General features: G+C 41.3%; 1 protein-coding gene across 2 annotated transcripts in view; it reads right to left on the reverse strand.

Annotated features, from left to right (window-relative positions):
• Window positions 1-24506, reverse strand: part of TEK (TEK receptor tyrosine kinase) — a 98943-nt gene that overhangs the window by 49591 nt on the left and 24846 nt on the right. For both annotated transcript variants that reach the window (XM_055302007.1, XM_055302006.1), the window contains exon 2: window positions 6482-6793. In XM_055302007.1, the coding sequence (XP_055157982.1) occupies window positions 6482-6793 (312 nt within the window). The remainder of the gene's footprint in view (window positions 1-6481; window positions 6794-24506) is intronic.

Genomic DNA, 24506 nt, shown 5'->3' on the forward strand with positions numbered 1-24506 from the left:
CACACTGTGGAAACTTTCAGAAACTGATTCATCAAACAGACAAAAATTTACTAAGGACAAATAAAGAAAAACTGTATAATGCAATTAAAGATCTGTTGGATATTCATGGATCCCTGTACCCAGCCAGCTGTAAGAACACATGTTCAAGCATATTGTCTCCCTTATTAAGCCACAAACCCCATCTCCATAAATAACAAAGAATCAATATTCTATAGAACAAATCCTCTGACCAGAAGCCACCTAAATTAGAAATCAATAGCAAAGCACTCTCTACCCTAAGGTTTGGATCCCCATGGAGTTTCAACCTAGGAACCAGCCTGCTATGGAGCACGGGGTCAGTCAGCCTTCCTTCCTGTCTCCTCTGTGGCTTTCAGACTAGTGGCTTGAGAGAGGCTGATTAGGTATGGAGCACGTCATGGGCTTAGAGGGCTACCCTGGGGGCAGGAGATGCCTGCAACTATACTCAGAAGGACTCAGCTATAGGTTCATCTACTTGTTCTTCTCTGTGTGTGCTGACCCAGGCACAGGGCCCTGCCAGGACACCCACAAAAATGCCTCTTGTGACATGAGGCATACATACCTAGAGGGAGAATGGGGTGGGTCAAAGGGCACTGGGAGTGTGGAAGACAGTCCTAGGCTTAAAGCTGTGCCCCCTCACCCCCTTACTAGATCTCTTTGAAGGAGTTATGTAACCTCTGAATATCTCAGCTTCCTTGTCTGTAATTTAGAAGTACGAGTATTTACTTTGAAAAGTTGCTGGGAGTATGAAATGATGTATTCCAAGCCCCCAGGTACTTAGAAGAGTTCAGTGTCCTTCCCAAATATAAAGAGATGGCAACACAGCTGGGCAGCCGTCTGTCACCTGGGTGCAGGTGGCAGCTTTCTCCAAGGTACTAAGAGGGATGGAGCATTCAGGGAAGGCAGGGAGGGACCACGGGCAGGGGGACCTGATGGAGCTCCTGCTCACAGTGACCAGGTGTTTCCCTCAGCGATCCTGACGTGTGTGGCGCTTGCTCTCTGTGGCATGTTCCCAGGCCCCTGTAACAATCTTTTGTGACCATTTTATACTGTTGTTCCTTTCTCTGTGGTTTGCTTTTACCTTCTGCCCCTTTGTGTGACAATCTAATCATGGAACTGACCATAGAACTTCTCACTCAGCATTGTATCCTGAAAAGGAATGGACATTTGCCACGGGCTCCACTCCAATGGGGCTTTTCTTTCTCCCCCCACTCCGTAGTTCTTTGCTGTTTCAGCTTTTGTGGCTTTTAAGCCCCCTCTTTTCTTAGGTAGGTTTCTACCTAAGTGGTTATAGCAGGGTTCTACTGCTATCCAGCCTGTCCCTTCCTGCATGAATGGCTCCAGGTTGACTGTTCTCTGCTGAGTACTAATAAAGGAATCTACAACCTTCATGCTGTACTTGGATGACACAGAAGCCCAGCGTGGACACTATGCAGATTAATGTCATGTGACTTGAATGGATCATAAAAACAATAAGCACCTCTCAATAGTGCTATCAGGCCCTACTTTTTCTAAGCACTTTACACATATTTAATTTTCACAATATCTCTGTCAGATGGGTACTACAATTATCTTAATTTTACAAATGAGAAAATGAAGGTACAGAGGTAAAGTAACTTGTCCAACTACCCAGTAAGTTCATAGGAGAGTCAGGATTTGAACTAGGTTACTTGGCTGTGGAAGCCTTCCATAGGTTATACAATGTTAGCACTCCAGAGGCTTTAAAGTTCTGGCACCTCATTTATAAATGAGATCGCTAGGGCCTGAATTTGAAGATGGCTTGTTCAAGGTCATTTGGATGGACTAATTGACAGAACTTAACTAAGAATGTGATTTGCGTATTCTGTAAGGGTTGGAGAGGAGAATAGATGGTAGTAACAGTTATAAATAAAGATGTTTCTCAAGATGCAATACAACTGAGTTCAATTTTGGGTGTCTCCTTTAATGATAAAGACTAAGGGTAATAGTGGTGTTCTATGTCCATTATTATTTTGTACAATTTCACAACCGTGCTATAAAGAAGGTAGGTATATCCACTGGCTACCCATGTGGGAGACGGAGTTAAGGGTGACTTTGCTCCTTACCCAAGGCTTCCTGACTGTGAGTCTGTGTGAAAGTTGAGACACAAACTCAAGACACCCACACATTCAACAACACTATCTCTCCAGACCCTCTTACTCCAGGCCCACTGTCTTAGTTCTCAGTTGCAGCCATTCTCAACCATATTCAGTTCTGCAAATGGACCACGTTATCACTCATGACCAAGTCATAAACTTCCTCCTTCCCTTCCCCCATGTCTAACCACATCCCACTCATCATCAGTCTCCATGTGGGTGTCTGTTTCTCTAGGGGCCTTACATATCTCCTGGGATCCGGGGTAAGTACCCCAAGGCTATTCTCCCAATGCCCTGCACAGCTCCATTCCAGGCCCCACACAGTGCAGCTCCCCAGCTAGACTGAACACTCCAAGACCTAAGTTCACATCTGTTTCGAAGGGCAGCACAGGGTGTGAGTTAGGGCCTGGCTTCTGGGATCAGTCTGAGGCAACCTGTCCAGGCCCAACAATGGAAACCAGGTGTGTGAATGCACCTAAATTGCAATAGCTGTAAGGCCCATCTCTTAATACAGGGCCGTAACAGTCCTCACCAGACACACATTTCAGTAAAGTCTAACTTATATAGTAATGTATATAAAATTGCGAGGGGAATGTCACGTACCTAAGTTTTCAAGAAATGTTACCATCACCACATCTCCCACACGTGACACAAAAAGAGGCCCTAAGAATACTTGGGGAATGAAAGAATAAATGAATGAATCTGATTTCAAGTTTTCCTATTTTCTTTATGCTTTTAACACATTCATTCATATTATTTAAATACAAATGGCTTGCTCCTCTTTATTAACTTCACAAATCACATTTGGAAGGTTTGATGATCTTAAAGTACAGCTATTTCTCAAATGAAAATAGGAAGGAAATAACCTATGTTTCTTCCAGATGGAACATTCTGAGACAGCAACTTGGCTGTGAAAATGCTTCAAACTTCATTTATACCTCCCTACCCCCAAATGAAATCACCAGTGAGGTCTGAACAAACTGCTTTTGATTTTTTTGCATGATGCCATTGATAAAAAACAGTTTGACCATTTGGCGTGTGAGAGCCAATTTAAGCATGTTTTGGCACATCTCAAATGGATTTTCCACTTCCTCCCCAGATGCACGAGTCAGCAGCAAGCAGGAATACATCGATGTTTATCCTATCCTGCTATGTCCCTGGGCAGGCGCCTCTGAGATCCCACAATGTTTTACTAGGGAATTAATAGTGTCACGAAGACATAGATGCGAAGGTTTTCCTGATTCACCATAAAGGATATTACTTTCCTCCTGCCGTATTTCAGCTACTGGATGGTCAGCAAAATAAACCGAATCCGTTCAACAGCCTGAGATGTTGCTATTACAATGCAGGAGAGAAAGCGCTACCTATTTTTCTATTTTTTTTATAAATTTCCATAATTATGTTAATGGATAGTATTAATTTTTTCTACAACCGAGTAGAAAAATAGTCTTACTAAAATTATTGCTTATTCCTAGGCACTGTGATGATTATTGAAGATTTACTATGAGCCAAATATATTGGTGGTCTCATTTAGTTCTCAAATATATGTGGTAAAATTCTCTCTCTCTGTTATTTTTTTTTTAAGATTTTATTTATTTATTCATGACAGAGAGAGAGGCAGAGACACAGGCAGAGGGAGAAGCAGGCTCCATGCAGGGAGCCTGATGTGGGACTTGATCCAGGGACTCCAGGATCATGCCCTGGGCCGAAGGCAGACTCTAAGCCACCCAGGTGTCCCCAAATCTTCATCTAAACACATTCATGAGAATTGGCTTTTTGTACACACCACCTTATTTAAAACTTAAGATACTGTTATTCTCGTTTCACAGATGACGAAAAATGAGACCAACAGATATTAAGAGGCTTACCCAGAGCTGGTGAGTAGTGGAGACAGAATTAAAACTCAGGTGAATAAGAGTCTGAAAGCCATCTTCTCGCCACACTCTCTCACTAGCAAGCCTGCCTTTACCTCATTTAACTGAATTTAAGCTCTCCTTAACCTTCACTGGCCTAGACTTTCAGTTTGAAGCAGTCATTAGAGCTGGTCTTTGACTCCCAAAATTCCAGTTTAATATACTCTCCAGGTTCTTATTTTCACAGTGAAGGACAGGCTCAGGCCAGCCTGAAAAGGGCACAGTGGCACTTCAACATTTCTTTCCTATAAAGCCACTAGGGCACAAATCTCAGATTATCTTCATTCAGAATGTGGAAATGTCAGCAGAAAGGCATAACTCTTTATACAAGTCAAATCCCGAATGACAATGTGAAAAATAATAGAGCTGACTTTTTAGCCATGATAGCTTTGGCACACCTCACATCCCTTTGTTCAAACTCTCTTCCCTCACCGGAGAGCTGCATTCCTGGGAATGTCTGTTGTACACTTTTCCCACTCACCCTAGTGTCATTTAAAGGTGACCATTACAGTTTTGCTAAGAAAACCTTTTCCTTCATTTGTAATGGATAGTGATTTTTATCACTTTTGACTTTAAAATGAGCTTGCTGCTTTCAAATCTTTTAATTATGGACATTAACAAATTCAAAGAAATGTTTTCAGGTGGAACATAGCTAGGGGCTGACTCTAAACCCTTGTTACCCAAAGTATGGTCCACAGCCCAGAGGTACCTTATAACCTGGGACCTTGTTAGAAGTGCACAATCTCAGGAAGCTCCTCAAGGACCTACTGAATCAGATTCTGCATTTTACCAAGACCCACAGGTGATCTATCTATAAGCATGTTCAACTTTGAGAAACACAGACCTAAAAAATGCAGACTCCTATATTAAAAAATTGCCAATCAGAGATATGTGTAGAGGGGTGTTATTTATATGGGTCACTTTTGCAATTAAAAATCAACCTCTAAAGAATTCACAAGGTCATTATCTCCTGAAAAGACACATTCTCAGGCCACTGTCCTGGTGGCTATGATGACATCAATCTAGAAAGGACCCCTTCGCTATAGGTATGATCAGTCCAGGAAAAAAAAGGGCTGATGCGTGAGTGGCCAGATTATTCCAGCCAGGACAAGGAGAGGTCATATTTGCTGGAATTCTGTGCCTTCCTCCCAGCAAGTAGCACCAAGATACCTGGAATCTACCTGCCTGTCCAGGCCTGGGAGACTTAGGGCAAAATAGAATCATTAAATGATATTCACAATACTGTCTCCTCCAACTGCCTCAATTTGTTGGACTGGCCTAAAGATTTAGCTTAGAACCACTTGTATTTTGGGAAAAAGGCTCCATCACATCACTGCCTTGTGAGGCAGTAGCAAATGCCCCTTTGTAGAAGCCCCTCAACATTTCCCTTCAAAGTCCTGGTGTTCTGGGAGCTAAGTGTGGTTACTCAACTTATAAAATGAAATCATGGTTTCTTTTCCAAGAATGTTAGCCTGCAAAAAGGGCCCCAATTCTTTATCCCTCCCTGTCTCCATAAGCTTTGCCATTTAATTGTGTGATGTCCATCCATTCCAACTTTAGGCTCTGCTATTGGACTTTCTTTGGGCAATAAAATGAGATAGGAATGAAAGCATACAATACTGAGGCTAAGTCTCAAAAAGCCTTGTATGTTTCCCCTGTCCTCTTGCACGTCTGCCATCTCTGTGAGAATACCCAGGTTAGCCTGCGAAGGGATAATAGAGGCATGGAACAGAGCCAGGCTGGCCCAGCCAAGGTCTCCAGTCAGCCAACAACCATGTGTGAGAAAGCCCAGTCAAGGATAGCTGAGTCACCCAATCAGCCCACCTGCCTTCCACTCTCAAGTTACAAATGCTTACTGTCGGGTGCCACTCTGACGGTTTGCGGTTGTGTGGTACACAGCGTCACTGTAACAACAGATAACCGATAGAGTAAGTAACCAAGGTGAGTTACTGATAGGTGCTTCCCTCTTAAGTTCTTAATTTCTACCACATTGTCCCCTGAAAACATTAACTTCTGTTAAGAATACACAGGGGCAAGCAAAAGGAAGAATCTAATGAAAAATCAACAAGAAAGCTCAAAACAGCTTATGTGTTGGCATGGACAGCTGTCTTCATTGCTATTTTCCCATTACATACATGTGACATGTTCCTATCTCCAAAAAGGCCATGGAGCTCTTAGTACAATGTATAATAGACTTCATTCCATCTCATGACCTAGGCAGGCGTCTCGTGAAGGGGTCGAATGTGAGCCGGGTGGCCAGGCTCTCTTATCCCGGATACTGTGTCCTAGAGACAGCGATGCTGGGAAAGCCAGACACGGTCTCCCAGCCCCACACCCACACGGTCCACGCCCGGTCTCTGACTGAGCAGCTGCCCAAGCGGGGGCTGCGTGGGAGTCTCAGTGGCCTCTCGAGCCCCCGACTAGGGGGCATATTACCTTGCTGGCGCATCTTCATGGTCCGGATCCTTATTGCTTCTCCTCGAACTCGTCCTTCACAGAAATAGGCACCGTTGATTTTACTAGCCTTTTCTCTCTTCCAAACGACTTTTTTAGCCCATTCTCTGGTCACATCTTGAGTAACCTCCAGGGGATCCTGGTGCTGGTTCATTAAGGCTTCAAAGTCCCTTCCTATAGTGATGGGCTCGTGTGGACGCCACCCAGAGGCGATGCAGGTGAGGGATGTTTCCGCATCAGACACCAGAGGTAGGGAATTGATCAAGATCAGGTCCATGGCACTGTCCACCATTCCTAAAGAAGAAAGAAGGTGTGCAATCTATGAGGAAGGTTATTACATGGCCCCGCAGGTAACTGGTGCTTATAAAGCTCTGGCTAAAAATAGCTTGTGAGGGATGCCTGGGTGGCTCAGCGGTTGAGTGCCTGATCTTTGGCCTTTGGCCCAGGGTGGGATCCTGGAGTCCTGGAATCAAATCCCACATCAGGCTCCCTGCAGGGAGCCTGCTTCTCTCTCTGCCTATGTCTCTGCCTCTCTCTCTCTCTCTCATGAATAAATACATAAAGTCTAATAAAGAAACAAACAAACAAACCTTGTGAGCAGTCCTTCAAAATGCTACTCTTCCATGGGACAAGATCCAAAACTCTACCATGGCATCACCCAGACACTACTAACCACTCCTGCCCCACTGCCCACCCGAGTGGCCATGGACTATCAGCTATTCTTCATCCCCAAAATGAAGCTGTGCATTATATCTCTACCCACTACAGTGTCTGTGACATTAGTTAGGTATTCAGCAATGCTTGCTGAGTTGAGATAAAGTTATAATAATAGCATTATTGTCATTAATTATTAATAATTATCATTAATTATTAAAAGTTAACAATGTGGTAATGCCACAATAAAGTATTCTCAAGAAATTTATCAACTATATACACTGTATGCTAACTTTAGAGACTGTCATCATTATCAAAGAATTCCCCAAGAGAGGGACTGAGTGACGTCCACATTTCCTTCTGAGCTTCATTTGCCTCCTCTGCAAAATGAGGCTAACAAGGGTGCCTGGGTGGCTCAATTGCTTAAGTGTTTGCTTTCTGCTCCAGTCATCATCCTGGGGTCCTGGGATCCAGCCCCATGTCCAGTTCCCTGCTCAGCAGGAGAGTCTGTTTCTCCCTCCCCCTGCCCCTGCTCTTCCTCTTCTTACTCACTCTGTCTCTCAAACAAATAAATCTTTTAAAAAATAAAGTTATTTTTAAAAAATGGGGCTAACAAGACTCATCTTGGAGGATTCTTGTAAAGATTAAATGAGATAAAGTACATAACTTAACTAAGCACTATGTCAACTATATAAGATCTATAATGATCATTATTTCTGTTCTTTATTCTGTTTCCTGAACATGTAGGCCCAAACCTCAACCCTCCCCAAATGTAGACTCTTTTTTTTTTTTTTAAGTTTTTACTTATTTATTCATGAGAGACAGAGAGAGAGAGAGAGAGAGAGGCAGAGACACCGGCAGAGGGAGGAGAAGCAGGCTCCATGCATGGAGCCTGATGCGAGACTTGATCCTGGGAATATGGCATCAGGCCCTGAGCCAAAGGCAGACACTCAACTGCTGAGCCACCCAGGTATCCCAACTCTCCCCTAATGTAAAAACAAAATCCTATCTGGCCTTTAAAAGTTATCCCATAGGGATCCCTGGGTGGCGCAGCGGTTTGGCGCCTGCCTTTGGCCCAGGGCACGGTCCTGGAGACCCGGGATCGAATCCCACGTTGGGCTAATCTCTGTGACTATCATAAATAAATTAAAAAAAATTAAATTCCACATATGAGTGAAATCATACGGTATTTGTCTTTCTCTAACTTATTTTGCTTAGCATAGTACACTCTAGCTACGTCTATGATTATTTTTAAAGAAAAGCATTTTTGTCTTAATGAGTCATTTTTCAGAGAAATATTGAATACAAGAAAATATAAATGCAATAAACATTTTGAGTGTACCATGATGCCATTTAATAATGTTACTATGAAAGATTAGATAACAAATAATAGAGTGAACAAAACAACGTTTTAGGATATTATGCTTCAACTGTGATGGACAATCATTTGTTAATTTGGCAAATGCCTTGTCGTGATGGGAAAGCATTTCCTTACAAATAAGACACAGTTTACACAAATATTGAGAAGTGTTTGCCAAGTCTTTGCTAAGGAAAAATAGTACCAATCCCAAAGCATAAAAGGTGCATGAAACTCAATATGCATCTTCCTTACTCGTATAGCAAATTTAGTCTTATAATGAACTAGCTACTGGATTTAACTGGAGTCCTTCAGATCATGCTTGAGACAGAATAACCCCACACCAGTTCCCAGTGGGACTTAAAGAAGACAGCACTATAATGTAGGAAAAGGTGTTAGACACAGGAACTGATATTGGTGTGAGCCCAGATGAGAGGTCTGTCTTCTGGCAGTTTTTCTGAGGAAAACATCCCCAGTAGCAGATTCCTCTCTGGCACCAGCTATGCAACTGCAGCCATACCTTTCACAGTGTCAGTGGCTGAACTCTTCCTTTAAAAAAAAAAAAAGATTTTATTTATTTATTCATGAGAAACACAGAGAGGAGAGAGAGGCAGAGACACAGGCAGAGGGAGAAGCAGGCTCCCTGTAGGGATCCTGAGTGGGACTCTATCCCGGGTCTCCAGGATCACACCCTGGGCTGAAGGTGGTGCTAAACCGCTGAGCACACCCCCCCCCCCCCCCCGGGCTGCCTGGCTGAACTCTTTCAAGAAGGGACAAGGGACAGCCACATCTATAGCCATTGCATTAGGCCCTCCGCTCCTTTAGTCTCTTTGAAAGGCAATGTGTAGCTATCCTTCTCCCTGTTCTCAAAGGTTTTTGTGGGGATCTTTTTGTTTGTTTGTTTGTTTTTTACCCCATGTTTTCTCCCCAGCATTGTGGAATGGTATCACATTCCCTATTAGTCCAAAGATCCAGAATTTCCTTAGGCATATACAGACAAGTACAAATACATACTCTTGCTTTAGGAAAACTAGGTAGATGATTTTTAAGAGGCATCCCAGGAATCTGATAGGTATTTCTTCTCATCTCCAAAGCTCACATACAAAATCTTTCTAATACTTCGTTGTAAATGGCATTACATAGGACAGACAACTCACTGATGGGACAGAGTTTCCTGTAGCAGGCATGCTGAGTAAGGGAAGGAAAGTATAGTCAAATCTGGACCCTCGGAAGTATACGATTTCCCTTTCTGTCATTAAAAGTAAAGGGAGAGAACTGGGAGGAACAAAAGGAGAAAGAAACCAGATCCATACCCAGAAACAATTTACAAATGAAGTGTGTCTGTCTTCAAATCAACTGCTTTTCCTATTATTTCCTAAAGTCATTAAATAAACCACATCCAGTGCCAGTATAATTCAGTGAGTTCAGAGCAGATCCCTTGGTTTTGGCAAGTCACTCAACTGGTCCTAGAAATGAGGCTGGATTGAACTGGAGCTGAAAGAATTACAGTGTTTCCTTCCTCTGATGACTCTTTCTGGGAACATGCCTGGAATGAGTGAGTGCGGGAGACTAGGTGGTGTTCACTCAGAGGCACAGCTGGATATACATGTGGAAGGGGAGTTGGACTCCAGTGTTATTTTTGGAGGCTGTAATTCCACTGCTAGATTTCCTAGTTTATTTCTCTCTTACAACATTTTTCTTATCCCAACCCCTGTCTGTTCTCTAGAGATCTTAAAGTTACCACTGAGGCTTGAAACAAGATAGATGCTTCAGGATCAGGTTTGGAAACCGATTCAAGGCAAGATTTTTCTCTCTCAATCTCATGTATTGAGTTAACATTCCCATTTACATTGACTTGACTTTGACACTCTTCTTAATTAACCGGATAGAAACCTAACTCCTAATAGATCATTCTCAAAACATCACTGCACACATCCAACACTGGCAGTTGCCTTTAAAAAAATGTACGAGGACTTCATGGCAGGCATAATGCTTGACTCAAAAAAGATATGGTAAATGAATACCAGTCAGTCCTAAATACTCAGCAACCAACGAGCACCTTTCTATGACATTTTCTAAAGACCATAACATTTGTTTTTTTTTTTTTCCTTTTTAAACTCAGTAATTCTCAGAACAGCCTTCTAAATATGGCAAGGAGTTCAGTTTAGACTCAGAAGAACACTTTCACTTTTAACCTCATTATTCTAGAAGTGGGAATGGTAAACTTGAATCAAGCAGATCTGGAATAAAATTTGCCCACACATCCATCCAACAAATATTTATTAAGTCCTTTAAATGTGGAGGCTAGGCAGGATATTCCTATATATGTCAATGTGAAAAACAGCTTTAATCCTTGTCTTAGTGGAACTTGCCATCCAAGAGAAGAGAGAGTAAATAAAATAGCCACAGATTGTAGTAATATTTATGAAGGAGACAAACAGAAGACTGAATTAGAGGATAATGGGATGAGAGTGTATAGATAGTCTAGATCAAGTAGGTAGGGACACCATCTATGAGAAAGGTATTTAGACTGAGACTCAAAGAATGAGCACAAGTTAGCCATGTGGGAAGTGGAGTCAGGCACAGAGGTCAGCATGCACAAAATCTTTGAGGAGGAAAAGGGCATGGTGATGTAACTAAGGAACTGAAAGACCTATGGGAGTTAGAATTCCAGCTAGGACTTCAGTAGCTGTGGAAGATAGAATCAGCTACTCAATCTTTTGAGCCTTCATTTTTTCATATTGAAATATGATAATGGTGCATGCTTCACAGGTTGTTGGCAGAACTTAATGGGTATTAAATGAAGTAACATGGAGTTTACTTGAATCACTTTACATCTTCACAAAGGTCTCTGAGACTTCAGTTGGTCTTTATCACCCATTGTGCTTGACCTGTCTAGTACCCTGGTCATTGTATGTAGATGTGGGGATCAACCATTACTGGAGAAAGAATATCCTCCATCCCTAGTATTCATACTCAACAAGAGCAGAGAATAGGCACAGATTTCATTTGTTCATCTTAGAAATCAGAAGAGAAGACAGGGGAGGGAGGGAAGGAAGGAAGAGAACACAAACAGAGAGAGAGAGAGAGAGAGGCAGAGACACAGGCAGAGGGAGAAGCAGGCTCCATGCACCGGGAGCCCGACGTGGGACTCGATCCCGGATCTCCAGGATCCCACCCTGGGCCAAAGGCAGGCGCCAAACCGCTGCACCACCCAGGGATCCCATATGTGGAATTTAAGAAACAAAACAGATGAATGTAGGGGAAGGGGAAAAAAGGGAAGCAAACTATAAGAGACTCTTAACTATAGAGAATAAACTGAGGGTTAATGGAAGGTAAGTGGGTGGGGGTTGGGGTAAATGGGTGACGGGCATTAAGGAGGGTACATGATGTGATGAGCACTGTGTGTTATACTACATGTTGGCAAATTGAATTTAATTTAAAGAAACTGTTAAATTAAAAAAAGAAAGTGGGGGGAGAGCACTTTTCATCAGCACTGGATGTTAAGTATTATGTTAATTGATGAACCACTAAATTCTACTCCCGAAACCAGTATCACTCTGTATGTTAACTAAGTAGAATTTAAATACAAACTTGAAAGAAGCAAACAAAAATAGTCATGGAAAAATAGACATATAAATCAATGAAACAGAACAGAAAGCCTAGAAATAAACCCACAATTATATGGTCAATTAATGTCAATTAATCTTCAACAAAGGAAATAAGAATATACAATGGGAAAAAGTCTCTTAAACAAATAGTGTTGGGAAAACTGGACAGCTATATTCATGAATGAAACTGAACCACTTTCTTACACCATACACAAAAAGAAATTCAAAATGAATTAAGGACCTAAAATGTGAGACCTTGGATAAAAATCCAAGAAGAGAGCATAGGCAGTAATTTCCCTGATGTTAGCCGTAATAGCAACTTTTTAGATATGTCTGCTGGAGCAAGGGAAACAAAAGCAAAAGTAAACTATTGGGACTATATTAAAATAAAAAGCTCTCCACAACAATGCAAACAACCAACAAACTAAGAGACAATCTACTGAATGGGAAGAGATATTTGCAAATGACATATCCAAAAAGAGTTAGTATCCAAATGTATACCAAGAACTTCTAAAATTCAACACCAATAATAATAATAATCCAATTTAAAAGTGGGCAGAAGACATAAACAGACATTTCTCCAAAGAAGACATCCAGATAGCCAACAGACGTGTGAAAAGATGCTCAATATCACTCATCATCAGGGAAATGCAAAGCAAAACCACTATGAGATACTACCTTATACCTGTCAGAATGGCTAAAATCAAAAACTCAAGAAACAACAAGTGTTGGTGAGAATATGGAAAAAAGGAACACTTGTGCATTGCTGGTGGGAATGCAAACTGGTGTAGTCAATGTGGAAGACAATATAGAGGTTATTAATTTAAAAAAGAACTATCCTGATTCAATAATTGCACTACTGGGTATTTATGCTAAGAACACCAAAGCACAAATTTAAAGGAATACATGCACTTTGATGTTTCTAGCAGAATTATTTACAACAGCCCAATTATAGAAGCGCCATATATATAAAATAATATTCAGCCACAAAAAAGAATGAAATCTTGCCATTCACAACAACGTGGATGGAGATAGAGTATTGTGCTAAGTAAATAAGCCAGTCAGAGAAAGACAAATATCATATGGTTTCACTCTATGTGGAATTTAAGAAACATAACAATGAATAAAGGTGGGGGAGGGGAAAAGACAATCCAAAAAACTGTCTCTTCACTATAGGGAACAAACAGGTTGTTACCAGAGGGGAGGTAGGTGGGGGGGATGGGTGAAATAGTGTAAAGGGGATTTTTTTTTAAGATTTATTTATTTATTTGAGAGAAAGGGAGAAAGAGGATGTGGGAGCAGGAGGAGTGGCAGAGGGAGAGGGAGAGAGAAGATGTGAAGCAGACTCCTTGCAGAGTGCACAGCCTGGCACCAGGCTCAATCTCACAATTCTGAGATCATGACCTGAGCTGAAATCAAGAGTCAGAAGCTTAATCTGGGTGGCACTGAGCCACCCAGATGTCCTAAGAGTACACTTATCTTGATGTGCACTGAGCAGTATATGGATTGCTGAATCACTATATTGTACACCTGAAATTAATATAACACTGTATGCTAACTACACTGTAATTAAAATTTAAAAAATAAAGGGGCACCTGGCTAGCTCAGTGGTTGAGCATCTGCCTTTGGCTCAGGTCATGATCCCAGGGTCCTAGGATTGAGTCTCATGTCAAGCTCTCCACGGGGAGCCTGCTTCTCCCTCTACCTATGTCTTTGCCTCTCTCTCTGTATCTCTCAGGAAAAAAAAATCTTTAAAATTTGTTTTCAAAAATAAAAACATTTAAAAAATTATTATAGAAAGATTGTAGACCTAAATCAACACTCATATAACAAAATTTGATTTAGAAATTAGAGACCAAGCCATTTTTTCAAACTATATTTCAAGTAATTCTCATTTTCTTTCTTTCTTTTTTTTTTTTTAAGATTTATTTATTCACGAGAGACAGAGGGAGAGAGACAGAGGCAGAGACATAGGCAGAGGGAGAAGCAGGGGGCACGATGCGGGACTGGATCCCAGGCCCTGGGATCATGCCCTGAGCTGAAGGCAGATGCTCAACTGCTGAGCCACCCAGGTGTCCCTATTTCTCATTTTCTAAAATGGTTCCAGAAGTTTCTGAACATGAGAGACTCTTAACTCTGGGAAACGAACAAGGGGTAGTGGAAGGGGAGGAAAGCGGGGGGATAGGGTAACTGGGTGATGGGCACTAAGGGGGGCACTTGATGGGATGAGCACTGGGTGTTATGCTATATGTTGGCAAATCGAATTCCAAGAAAAAGATATACATAAAAACAAACAAACAAAAACCAGAAGTTTCTGAGACTGGTGGAGATGAAATTAATACACATACATGCTCTCAAGAAGCCATTCAATTTTTATCTGTTTTTTTACATTTACACTTCACATAAGCCTTCATTTAGGAAAAAAAAATGATTTTGCTTAAATAAAAGCATATAAAACTTCAAAGATCATCACTTTAAACTACTTTTCTTTTTACAAATGAAAAAAAATGAAAGGCTAACTATGATTATCAGTGAAAATACATTCCAATGCAATACAACATGCTTATTCCAATTAGCCTGCTGTCCCTCTCTTCCCACATTCGAGCTCAGGACTGCTGCAGATAGCGAAGTTCTGATAACCCAGCTCCCTGATCTTCAAAGCGCTGGCAGGCTAAACAGAAAAAGCAGGTTAAATTATTGCATACCGAGGGCATTTCTGTTTGCTTCTTATCACCTTAGATTGTAGTATTGGTAAAGTTTCACTGATATGTGTTTGGAGTAAGATACCATGTCTTCAGAACAACTGTCTGAATGATTTCTTGGAAGTTTACTATTAACCACATTTAAAACCTTTCCAAGGTGTTCTTGGATGTCTCACCTTTGTAACAGCAGTAGAAGATCTTAAACTTCCAAATATTTAAAATGTCAACAAACACCAACTTAGCCAAAGCATTTCTGGAATGAGGGGATTGGCAAAGAGCCAAAGAAGCCAAGACAACCCCCAAGCTATCCTGGATTTTTGGTGGAATCATTTGGGTTTTAGTTAATGTTTTTTATGCTGTCCAGAAAAGGAAAATTATCTATAGTTTAAAAACCTCTCACGAAGATATTTACATGTCCATATCTATTAAACAAATTTCCTGAGTGTCAGGGACTTTTGTTCTCCATCGTGGAGATAAGACAATGAATAAAACAGGTGATCTCAACCCTCATGTAGTTTACAGGCAAACGTGAAAGACAGAGGTGGGAAACTAAGCACATAAATAAATACAACACTGGAACCATGATAAATACTATGAGAAAGAAGTACAAGTTGCTGGGGGGTGGGGGGGGGGAATAGCATAATGGCAAACGTAATCAGACTTGGCTGAAGTTGGAGGAGGATTTGTGAATCAGGTAAAGCTCCCTCAGGAAGGGCCATTTAGCCTGAAGGAGAGTTGGGCTTACTCAGGTAAAGCAAAAGGGTTATGAGAAGACAAAACAGTTTTCCCCAAAAGAGTAACTAAGAAGCAGGGTTTTAAGAATGAGTAAGTGTTCAATAGGATTCACTTCTAGAATATTCTTTCTTAAATCTATCCTAAAGTTGGCATTCGTTTCTTTTTATTGGATCTTAAGAACTACTAGAGCCATTTCTCTCAGTCCATGTTAAAGTATTTTTAGTATCTTCTCTGCTTTCTTACCTCCTCCAAAGATATCCAGTTCCCAGGCATGCTTCCAACACTTTAATCTCCTTTTGTCCTCCATGATCCTTTTATGTATGTAGTAAGCCTCTGAGCAATAACATTATTCTCAAGGTCCTTTCCAAGAAGGCATTGGGCAATTAACGAGAAGACACCAAAACGCACAAGACTGGAAATAACTAAAGGAAGTTGCTAACTTTTTTTATTGTTTAATTGGGAGTTTGGAGTTAGACAAGGACATCCTTGATGTGACTAGGCTGTGCCTCTCTAACAACAAACTGTTCTCACCCAGGAGCTGTGCCAAGCCAGTATGCCCAAAGGGCATGCCTGTTTCCCATCCCCATCTATCAGCCAAATAGGGTTCTTGTCTGTCTCCTGGAGGAAGTGGCATCCTCTCTCCACCTTAGAACACCAGAAATTTTCCATCTAGAATAAGTAAGACATATTCTAGTTAGAATTAACATCAGTCAGTTGGCAGGAAATTTTTTTATTTCCAGGGCACAGTGAGACTTCACTAAATTATCAAGCATGTACACTTACTTGCAAACTCTGTTCCATAAGGTGGGGGTGGAGGTAGCATGGATGATACCATCAAATCAAGGCTTGTTTAAACTGAAGGGGACTTGAGAGATTGCCTGGTGCAAGCCTCACAATGCATAAAGGGTAAACTGAGGCCTATAGAAAAGACACTGGTTGGTGGTCACATGAAAGGCAATGGTAAAACGGTCTGCAAGTGCTGAGTTCTCTCCAGGGCCCTTTCTGTAAGAAGGGATAGGAGTGTAAATGGACAGATCTTTAATGTGAGAGAATTTGGGATGTTTATAAATCTGGCAGGATGGACCCAGAGAATCTTGGAGCTTAGGAGAAACTGGGGCAAGGGAAGAGGGACATTGAGGAGAGGCAGCCAAAAATCTGGAAAGGGTACAGGATAGAGAAATTGGGGACACCCAGAAATGAAGTTTGCTTGCTTTTCAAATTCCCCCAAACTTTGCAATGCCACCTTACAACCTTTCCTGTCCAGGTCACCCCAAGAGAAGACTACTGTCTAATTGGACCATGCTCTTTTGGTATCTGGAAATGTATTGGGTGTGAGAGGAATCCACATTTGGTGCCAGGCCACCTATTCTTTCTGGGCTCTTTTCTTGATTCAATCACCTGCCAAGTTCCCCTCTGTCCTCATGCTACCCAAAGCAGTGTATATCTACTTCTACAACCAAGTATCTATATCCCCCAAGACGGAATTAAGCAAAATTCTTTGACTCCTCAGTGCCCTGGTCTGCAGGACATGCTCGCAATATCTACAGTAATTATAAAGTTACATAAAAGCTAACCCTAATTCATCACTTACTATATGTCAGGTGCTGCTTCAAGTGTTTTACATATAATAATCATCATAGCAACCTTATAGAGTAGGCACCGTAACTATCTTTGTTTTACAGAAAAGGAAACTAAAGCAAAAGTAGGTTAAGTACTTGGTCATTGTCACACAGGTAATTAGTGGTAGAACTGAGATTCAAATTTAAGCCTCCTGGCTTCAAAACCCATTAGCAATTAAACTATACTCCTATTAACATCATTTCACGTCAAAAATGTATCTTTCAGTTAAAAACAGACCTGCCCTATGACCCAGCAATTGCACTGTTAGGGATCTACCCCAAAGATTCAGATGCAATGAAACGCCGGGACACCTGCACCCCGATGTTTCTAGCAGCAATGTTCACAATAGCCAAACTGTGGAAGGAGCCTCGGTGTCCATCGAAAGACGAATGGATAAAGAAGATGTGGTTTATGTATACAATGGAATATTCCTCAGCCATTAGAAACGACAAATACCCACCATTTGCTTCAACGTGGATGGAACTGGAGGGTATTATGCTGAGTGAACTAAGTCAATCAGAGAAGGACAAACAGTGTATGTTCTCATTCATTTGGGGAATATGAATAATAGTGAAAGGGAATATAATGGAAGGGAGAAGAAATGTGTGGGAGATATCAGAAAGGGACACAGAACATGAAGACTCCTAACTCTGGGAAACGAACTAGGGGTGGTGGAAGGGGAGGAGGGCGGGGGTGGGGGTGAGTGGGTGACGGGCACTGAGGGGGACACTTGACGGGATGAGCACTGGGTGTTATTCTGTATGTTGGTAAATTGAACACCAATAAAAATTAATTTATTAAAAAAAATAAAATAAAATGATTAAAAAAAAAGTAAAGAGCCAGGCTGCCCGGGTGGCTCAGTGGCTTAGTGCCGCCCTCAGCTCAGGGCGTGATCCTGGATACCGGGGATCGAGTCCTATGACGGGCTCCCTGCATGGAGCCTGTTTCTCCCTCTTCCTCTCTCTGTGTCTCTCGTGAATGGATAAATAAAATCTTAAAAAAAAATGTATCTTTCAACAATTCAGTGACAAGAGACTGGTCTTTTCAAGAAACAGTACTGGAACAATTGGACACGAATATGCAAAAATAACTGAACCCTGAACAAAACCCTCCAACCTTAAAACAAAAATTTACTGAAAAGGAAACCTATAAAATGTAAAAACATAAAAAGTTGGGGATATGGAAGAAAAATCTTCATAATGTTAGGGTTAGGCTGTGAGTTGTTAGCTATGGCACCAAAAGTGTGATCCATAAGGACAAAAACGGACAAATTAGATTTTATCAACATTTAAAACTTTGGTCTGAAAAAAAAAGAAAAAAAAATAAAACTTTGGTCTGTAAACAACAGCGTTAAAATAAGAGAAACTACAGCCTGGGAGAGGATATTCGCAAATCACTTATCTGACAAACAACGTGTGTCTAGAAGGTATTAAAAAAATTCTCAAAACTTAACAGTCAGAAAACAATTCATTTTTTTTTCAATGAGCAAAGCACTTGAGACCTTTCACCAAAGAAGACATATGGATGGCAAAAAAGCATACAGAAAGATGTCCCATTTCATTAGCCATCAGGGAAATGCTAATTAAAACTATGATGAGCAGGATGCCTGGGTGGCTCAGTGATTAAGCATTAGCCTTCTGCTCAGGTGGTGACCCTGGGGTCCTGGGATGGAGTCCCTCACTGAGCTCCCCCATAGGGAGCCTGCTTCTCCCTCTGCCGGGGTCTCTGTGTCTCTCATGAATAAAATAAATAAAATCTTAAAAAAAAGGCTATGATGAGATACTACTATACACCTATTAGAATGGCTAAAAACAAAACAACCTACACTAAATGCTGGCTGGAATGCACAACAACTGTACCTCTCATTTTGTCACTGGTTGTAACGTAAAATGAATGGGTCGATTGCTGTGAAAATGCTTCAACATTTTTTTTACAAAGTCAAACTTACATTTATTATATCACCCAGCAATGCTACTCCCGGTATTTACCCTAGAGAAACGAAGACTTTTGTTTATGCAAGGACTGTTTATAGCACTTCCATTTATTTATAATCACTCAAAACTGGAAATATCCAAATGACATTTAGTACATGAATGAATCAACATCCATACAAAGGAATACTACTCAACAACACAAAGACCAAACTGTTGATACTTGCAACAAAATGGCATTATTCTGAGTAAAATAAGGCAGCATCAGCAGGCTACATGCTGTATGATTGCATTTATATGACATTTTCGAAAAGAAGTCTTTTAAGGATGAAGAGCAGATGAGTGGTTGCCAGGGACTAGAAGATGGAGAGATGTGACTCCACAGGGGCAATACAGTAAGCCTTCTGGGGTGATGGATGGTTCTGTATTCTGATTGTGGTGGCAGGTGCACAAATCTCTAAAACATTAAAACTCATAGGACTGTACAAAGTCAATTATACTGTATATTAATTTTTAAAATTATAATACAAATGTATCTTCCATAATTACTGGTAAAAAATATACAAAGAGATTGCCTGGTGCACAGATCTTCATCACAGTCTATGGCCACAAGTTGGAAACAACACAAAATTCATGAACAGGAGCATGGCTAAATACATGATGGTTCTTACATATAATGGAAGATTAGAAATTTGCATGGCGTTCTGTCTCTGATACTTTAAGAAAACAAGATGTAAAAAATAAAAATAAAGAGAAGGAAAAAAGAAAAGACACAGAACAATATGTATGATCTCATTTTTGCCAGAGAGAAAAGCCTAGAACTCATACACCAATTTAATAACAGTAGTACTCTGGATAATGAAATTGCCAGGCTTAGAAATCAGGGGTGGGGTGAGGAAGAAGATAGATGTTCACTTATTGCTTCACGTACGTACTGTTGTATTTCTTTTGTAACTTTAAAATATTTTTATTTACAGAAAAGCACACACTACTAATCAATTCAGTGGTGGTGTTCCAATAAATAACGGACATGTTTCCATCCTTAGACCGTGAGCTCCCTCAAGAACTACTTTTTGTTCATCGTCAACTCTCCAGCATCAAGCACTATGTTTGACAGACCATGAATATTCTTAATATGTTTAAGTTGAAGGAAGAATTGTAAATGAAAGTAATACATCTTAAATCCAGGTGATTATTTTGTGAATTACTAATTACCTAGCACAATCAATAGGATAGTGGAGTAGTTAAAAGCTTTGGTCTTGAAATTTTGTCTCATTTTATTCAATTGTAAAATGGGAGAAAAACATCTAAATCACTGACTTCTGTGTCAAGTACTATGTGCAGGAGCCTGGCACAAAGCCAGCTTGACCACGTGAATCTGTATCAAACCATGGTCTGTGTTAGCCTCACCGGAAGGTTGGTTTTTGGTGTTTTTTTTTTTTTTTTTTTTTTTTTTTTTTAAGTCATCTTGGAACTAAGGCACTTAAGGAGGAAGAACTACTAATGGCTTTGTGTCCTGCTGTGTGCCTACCCTCCCACACACTTTAAACCCCAGGAGCAGGAAACAGGCCGATCCTGAGCTAATGAAGATTCCCTTTGTTTCCTTCAAAAGTACTTTGATTCTTGTCCCCCTTCTTAGGGACTGACCGTAACAGGAAGCCAGTTCTCTGCACATGCAAGTGATTCTAGAAAAGCCATCTCACAACCAGCTTGGTGACATGGTGGCAGCCTTGGGGGTGGGGGCGCTTGAAGGTAACATAAGCAGAAGCTCTCTGGGCCTTTGCTAACTGACCCCTCAGGGAAACCACTCACCTAACCTGATGGCTGCCCCCTCCCCACCACCATATACATGTGCCTGGGCCAGAAAACCATCTCCGACATTTTATCCATCGTCTTTAAAAATGGGTCTGTGCATTGTCCACTGAAAATACAGTTCCCACACTTTGCTTCTCTTTACTCTTAAACAGGACAGAAGCTCTGCTGTCTGAAGCATCGCTCCCTCAGGCTCACCAAGGGGTTATGATCTTAACTCATAGCAGAAGAGGGCTCAGGGACCCTCTCACCTCTATCGTTTAGTTTAGAAATTCCTTTACGACCGTTCTGAAATCTGCTGTCTCCTGGGCCTTATGCGAATTATTTCTGTGAATGGAAGTCACCTATTTCTGGAAGTAAGGCAACTTGTCTGGTCACATCCCCTTCCCTCTATTTTAAAAAAATCTTTTGCATTAGTAAATTACAGACACATTTACCAGGTAGAACAGCAACTAAACTTGTCAGTTTTCCTCTATCAAACTGCAGGCCTGAATGTCTCAAGAGGTGCTAGTCTGTGTGTCCTCCCTTAAGAGAAGGTTCTTGAGGAACCCTGGGTATCACAGTTAATGTAGTCCCCTCGGACCCATGCCAGGCCCCACATTTATTCCAGTGACAATGACGTCATTTTAAACACGTCAGCAGCTCTTCTTGAGGGCTAATCTTTGGAATCTCTTCGCATGAGCTATACTCTGTGCCTGTTTCACCCTCCTCCAGTGCTTTTATGTCCACATTCAACCAGCTAATTCTTGCTTAGCCTTTGAGGCTTGGCTAATGCTCTCATATAGCCTGGGGAGCCTCCCAGGTGCCACAGGGCAGGGGCTGTGTTTTAGGGACTGCACAGATGTGGTGCCAAATAGATATGGCAGTATGAGAAGCTGTGATTCTATATATCACAGCTGCTGGGCAGTTTATCAGTGTAATGGTTTAGGAGAACGATTCCTTTATCTTCCCAATTAGACAATGCGGGATGTACTTAGACTGTTTTGGCAGCAAGGAGACAGAGCCTGTCTGTGCAGTCACTTGAGGGAAAGCCATCCCAAACCATGAAAGCCAGAGAAGCAATTCCATTAAATGTTTGAATCAGATACTCTGGGCATAGATAGGTCCATTTTTAAGTCAAATGTAATACACAAATTCAAAGAGCATAGTGTAAGAGTCTCACCCACTAGGGCCAGGCTGTTCCTCAGTTCTATTTTGACAAGATGTGCCCCTCACCAGCCACTCTTCCTACCTCCTCCACCCAGCTCTGGGTCCATGGAGGCCACCTGTGTTCCACTGGGTTCAGCTAGTAGGGAGCCCCAGAAGGAGACAGGAGGGTGGAAGGAGTGTGTGGCGAGGGTGGTGATTTCCCAGTTCCCCTTGTGCTGAGCCATCTACAAAAGCCACAGCTCTGGTAGATAGTCCCATCTGGCTCTGTCTGGGTTCTGTAGCTGTTCCTACCACTTGTGCCCTCAGGTCTATGCTCATTTCAAACAACTCTCATTTTTCAGTCAAGTCCATTATGTAAACACAATTTTGTGCTAATGTCTGATAACCAAAACAGATAAAACCATGCTTCCTGTGGCTTGGCAGGGAGATCAGAGCCCAGCATTGTACCTACTCCCCCAACCTTGAAGCAGTCCCTCAGGCACCTCCCTACAGATATTTGTTTAAGCAGCACCATTTGCAAATCAGTATTAACAAGTATTTGCTAGTTCTGTGTTTCGATAGCATTGTGTCAATTACACATAAACTAAAATTGTTAGTAATACAATAGCTACCACTTATCAAGTAGCTACTGTCATTCAGAACTTTAAATGCATTGTTTTACATAATTCTCACAACAACCCTATCAGTCATTTACATGTCAGTCTATCACTGGTGAGGAAAGGGATTGAGAAGAACCAAGTGAGGTCATGAGATCTTAAATGTAAAACACCTGTAACAGAATTAATGTTTTGGCCCAAGAAGTTCTCTCTGTGTACTGCTTCGGTAGCCATATACCTTAGTACTCAGTCACCCCAGCAGAGGTATGGGAGTACTCTATGTGTAACACTGAGAATCCAAAATAGCAGGTTTCCCCTGGATCTCATTTCCCATTCACCCTCCTTGCCAAAACTCAGCAAGTGGCTGTGGCCTTAGCCCAGAGATTATGGCCTGACCGCTGCTACGGAAGACCCTATTTCCGTGTTCATAGTGATCTCATCAACTCCCAAGGCTTCAGTTATCACTTGTTCCAAATCTGGGTCTCCAGTTCTAACCTCTCCCCAGCTACAAACACAGGTTATGAAAATGCCTACGGACATCTGGACTAGATAGGCATCTCAAATGTAATAGGACTACAATGAACTCAGCATCTTTTCTTGCCTTTACCTTCCCTCTCTTAAGCCTCCTCTTTCCTAACACAGATGCCTAAAAACTCTGTGTTCTTGTTGACAACTTTCTTTCCCTCACTGTTTATAGCCAATCACCATGTTCTGTGCATTCTAGCTCTGCTCTGTCTCTCACATTCAACTCTTTTCACGCTTTCATTCTTCTTCACTTGAACTACTGCAGAATTATAGTACCATTGGTCTTTGTAGCTCCAGGCTCTGCAGCCTTTCCTCTCTGGCCACTGCTGACAGTGTTCCTTCTGCTAAGGATGCCCTTCCTTACCTATATTTATCTGCTCAAATCCAATCCCTCCTGAGACTCAGCTCAAATCTCAATGGTAATAACAATTTGTCTTCCATCTTGCTCAGTTCAAGAAATAAAGTTCAGATGTGCAGACTGTCATAATTGAAAATTCATGTGAAGTTATAGATAATTAACATCATGAAATAGAAATAGATTCTCTTAATACTGAAGTCTGGATCTCAGATTTATTTTTGTTTTAATTATTTTATGTTTTTCATGATGGTACGTGTACTCTTTAATCCTTATCACCTATTTTCCCCCATCCTCCCACCCACTTCTGGGAACCATCAGTTTGTTCTCTATACTTAAGTCTATTTGGGGTGCCTGGGTGGTTCAGTTGGTTAAACATTCAACTCTTGGTTTTGGCTCAGGTCACACTCGTAGAGTCAAGAGATTGACCCCCATAATGGGTTCCGTGCTCAGCAGAGAGTCTGCTTGAGATTCTCTCCCTCTCCCCTCCCCTGCTCATGTCTTTCTCTCTCTCCCTTTCTCTCTCTCCTTCTCTCTAAAATAAATAGGTAAATCTTTTTTTTTAAGAGTCTGTTTCTTGGTTTCTTTCTTTCTCCTATGCTTATTTGTTTTGTTTCTTAAATTCCACATATGAGTGAAATCATATGGTATTTATCTTTCTCTGACTCATTTTGCTTAGCAGAATACACTCTAGCTCCATCTATGTTGTTGCAAATGGCAAGATTTAATTCCTTTTGATGATTGAGTGATATTCCATTGTACATATATACCACCTCTTTATCCATTCATCTATCAATATACATTTGAGCTGTGGATCTCAGATTTAAAGTGTCATTTGACTTGCACCTTTAGTGTAGCCTCTCTTAACTTTCCACTAAAGGAAAAAAATGAAGAATTGTAGCTACAGTGATCAGCCTATTATCAGCATCTAATAACCACAAAGGCCAATAAAATTGGACT

The sequence above is a fragment of the Nyctereutes procyonoides genome, unplaced genomic scaffold (genome assembly GCF_905146905.1).
Source record: "Nyctereutes procyonoides isolate TBG_1078 unplaced genomic scaffold, NYPRO_anot_genome, whole genome shotgun sequence".
NCBI lineage: Eukaryota > Metazoa > Chordata > Mammalia > Carnivora > Canidae > Nyctereutes > Nyctereutes procyonoides.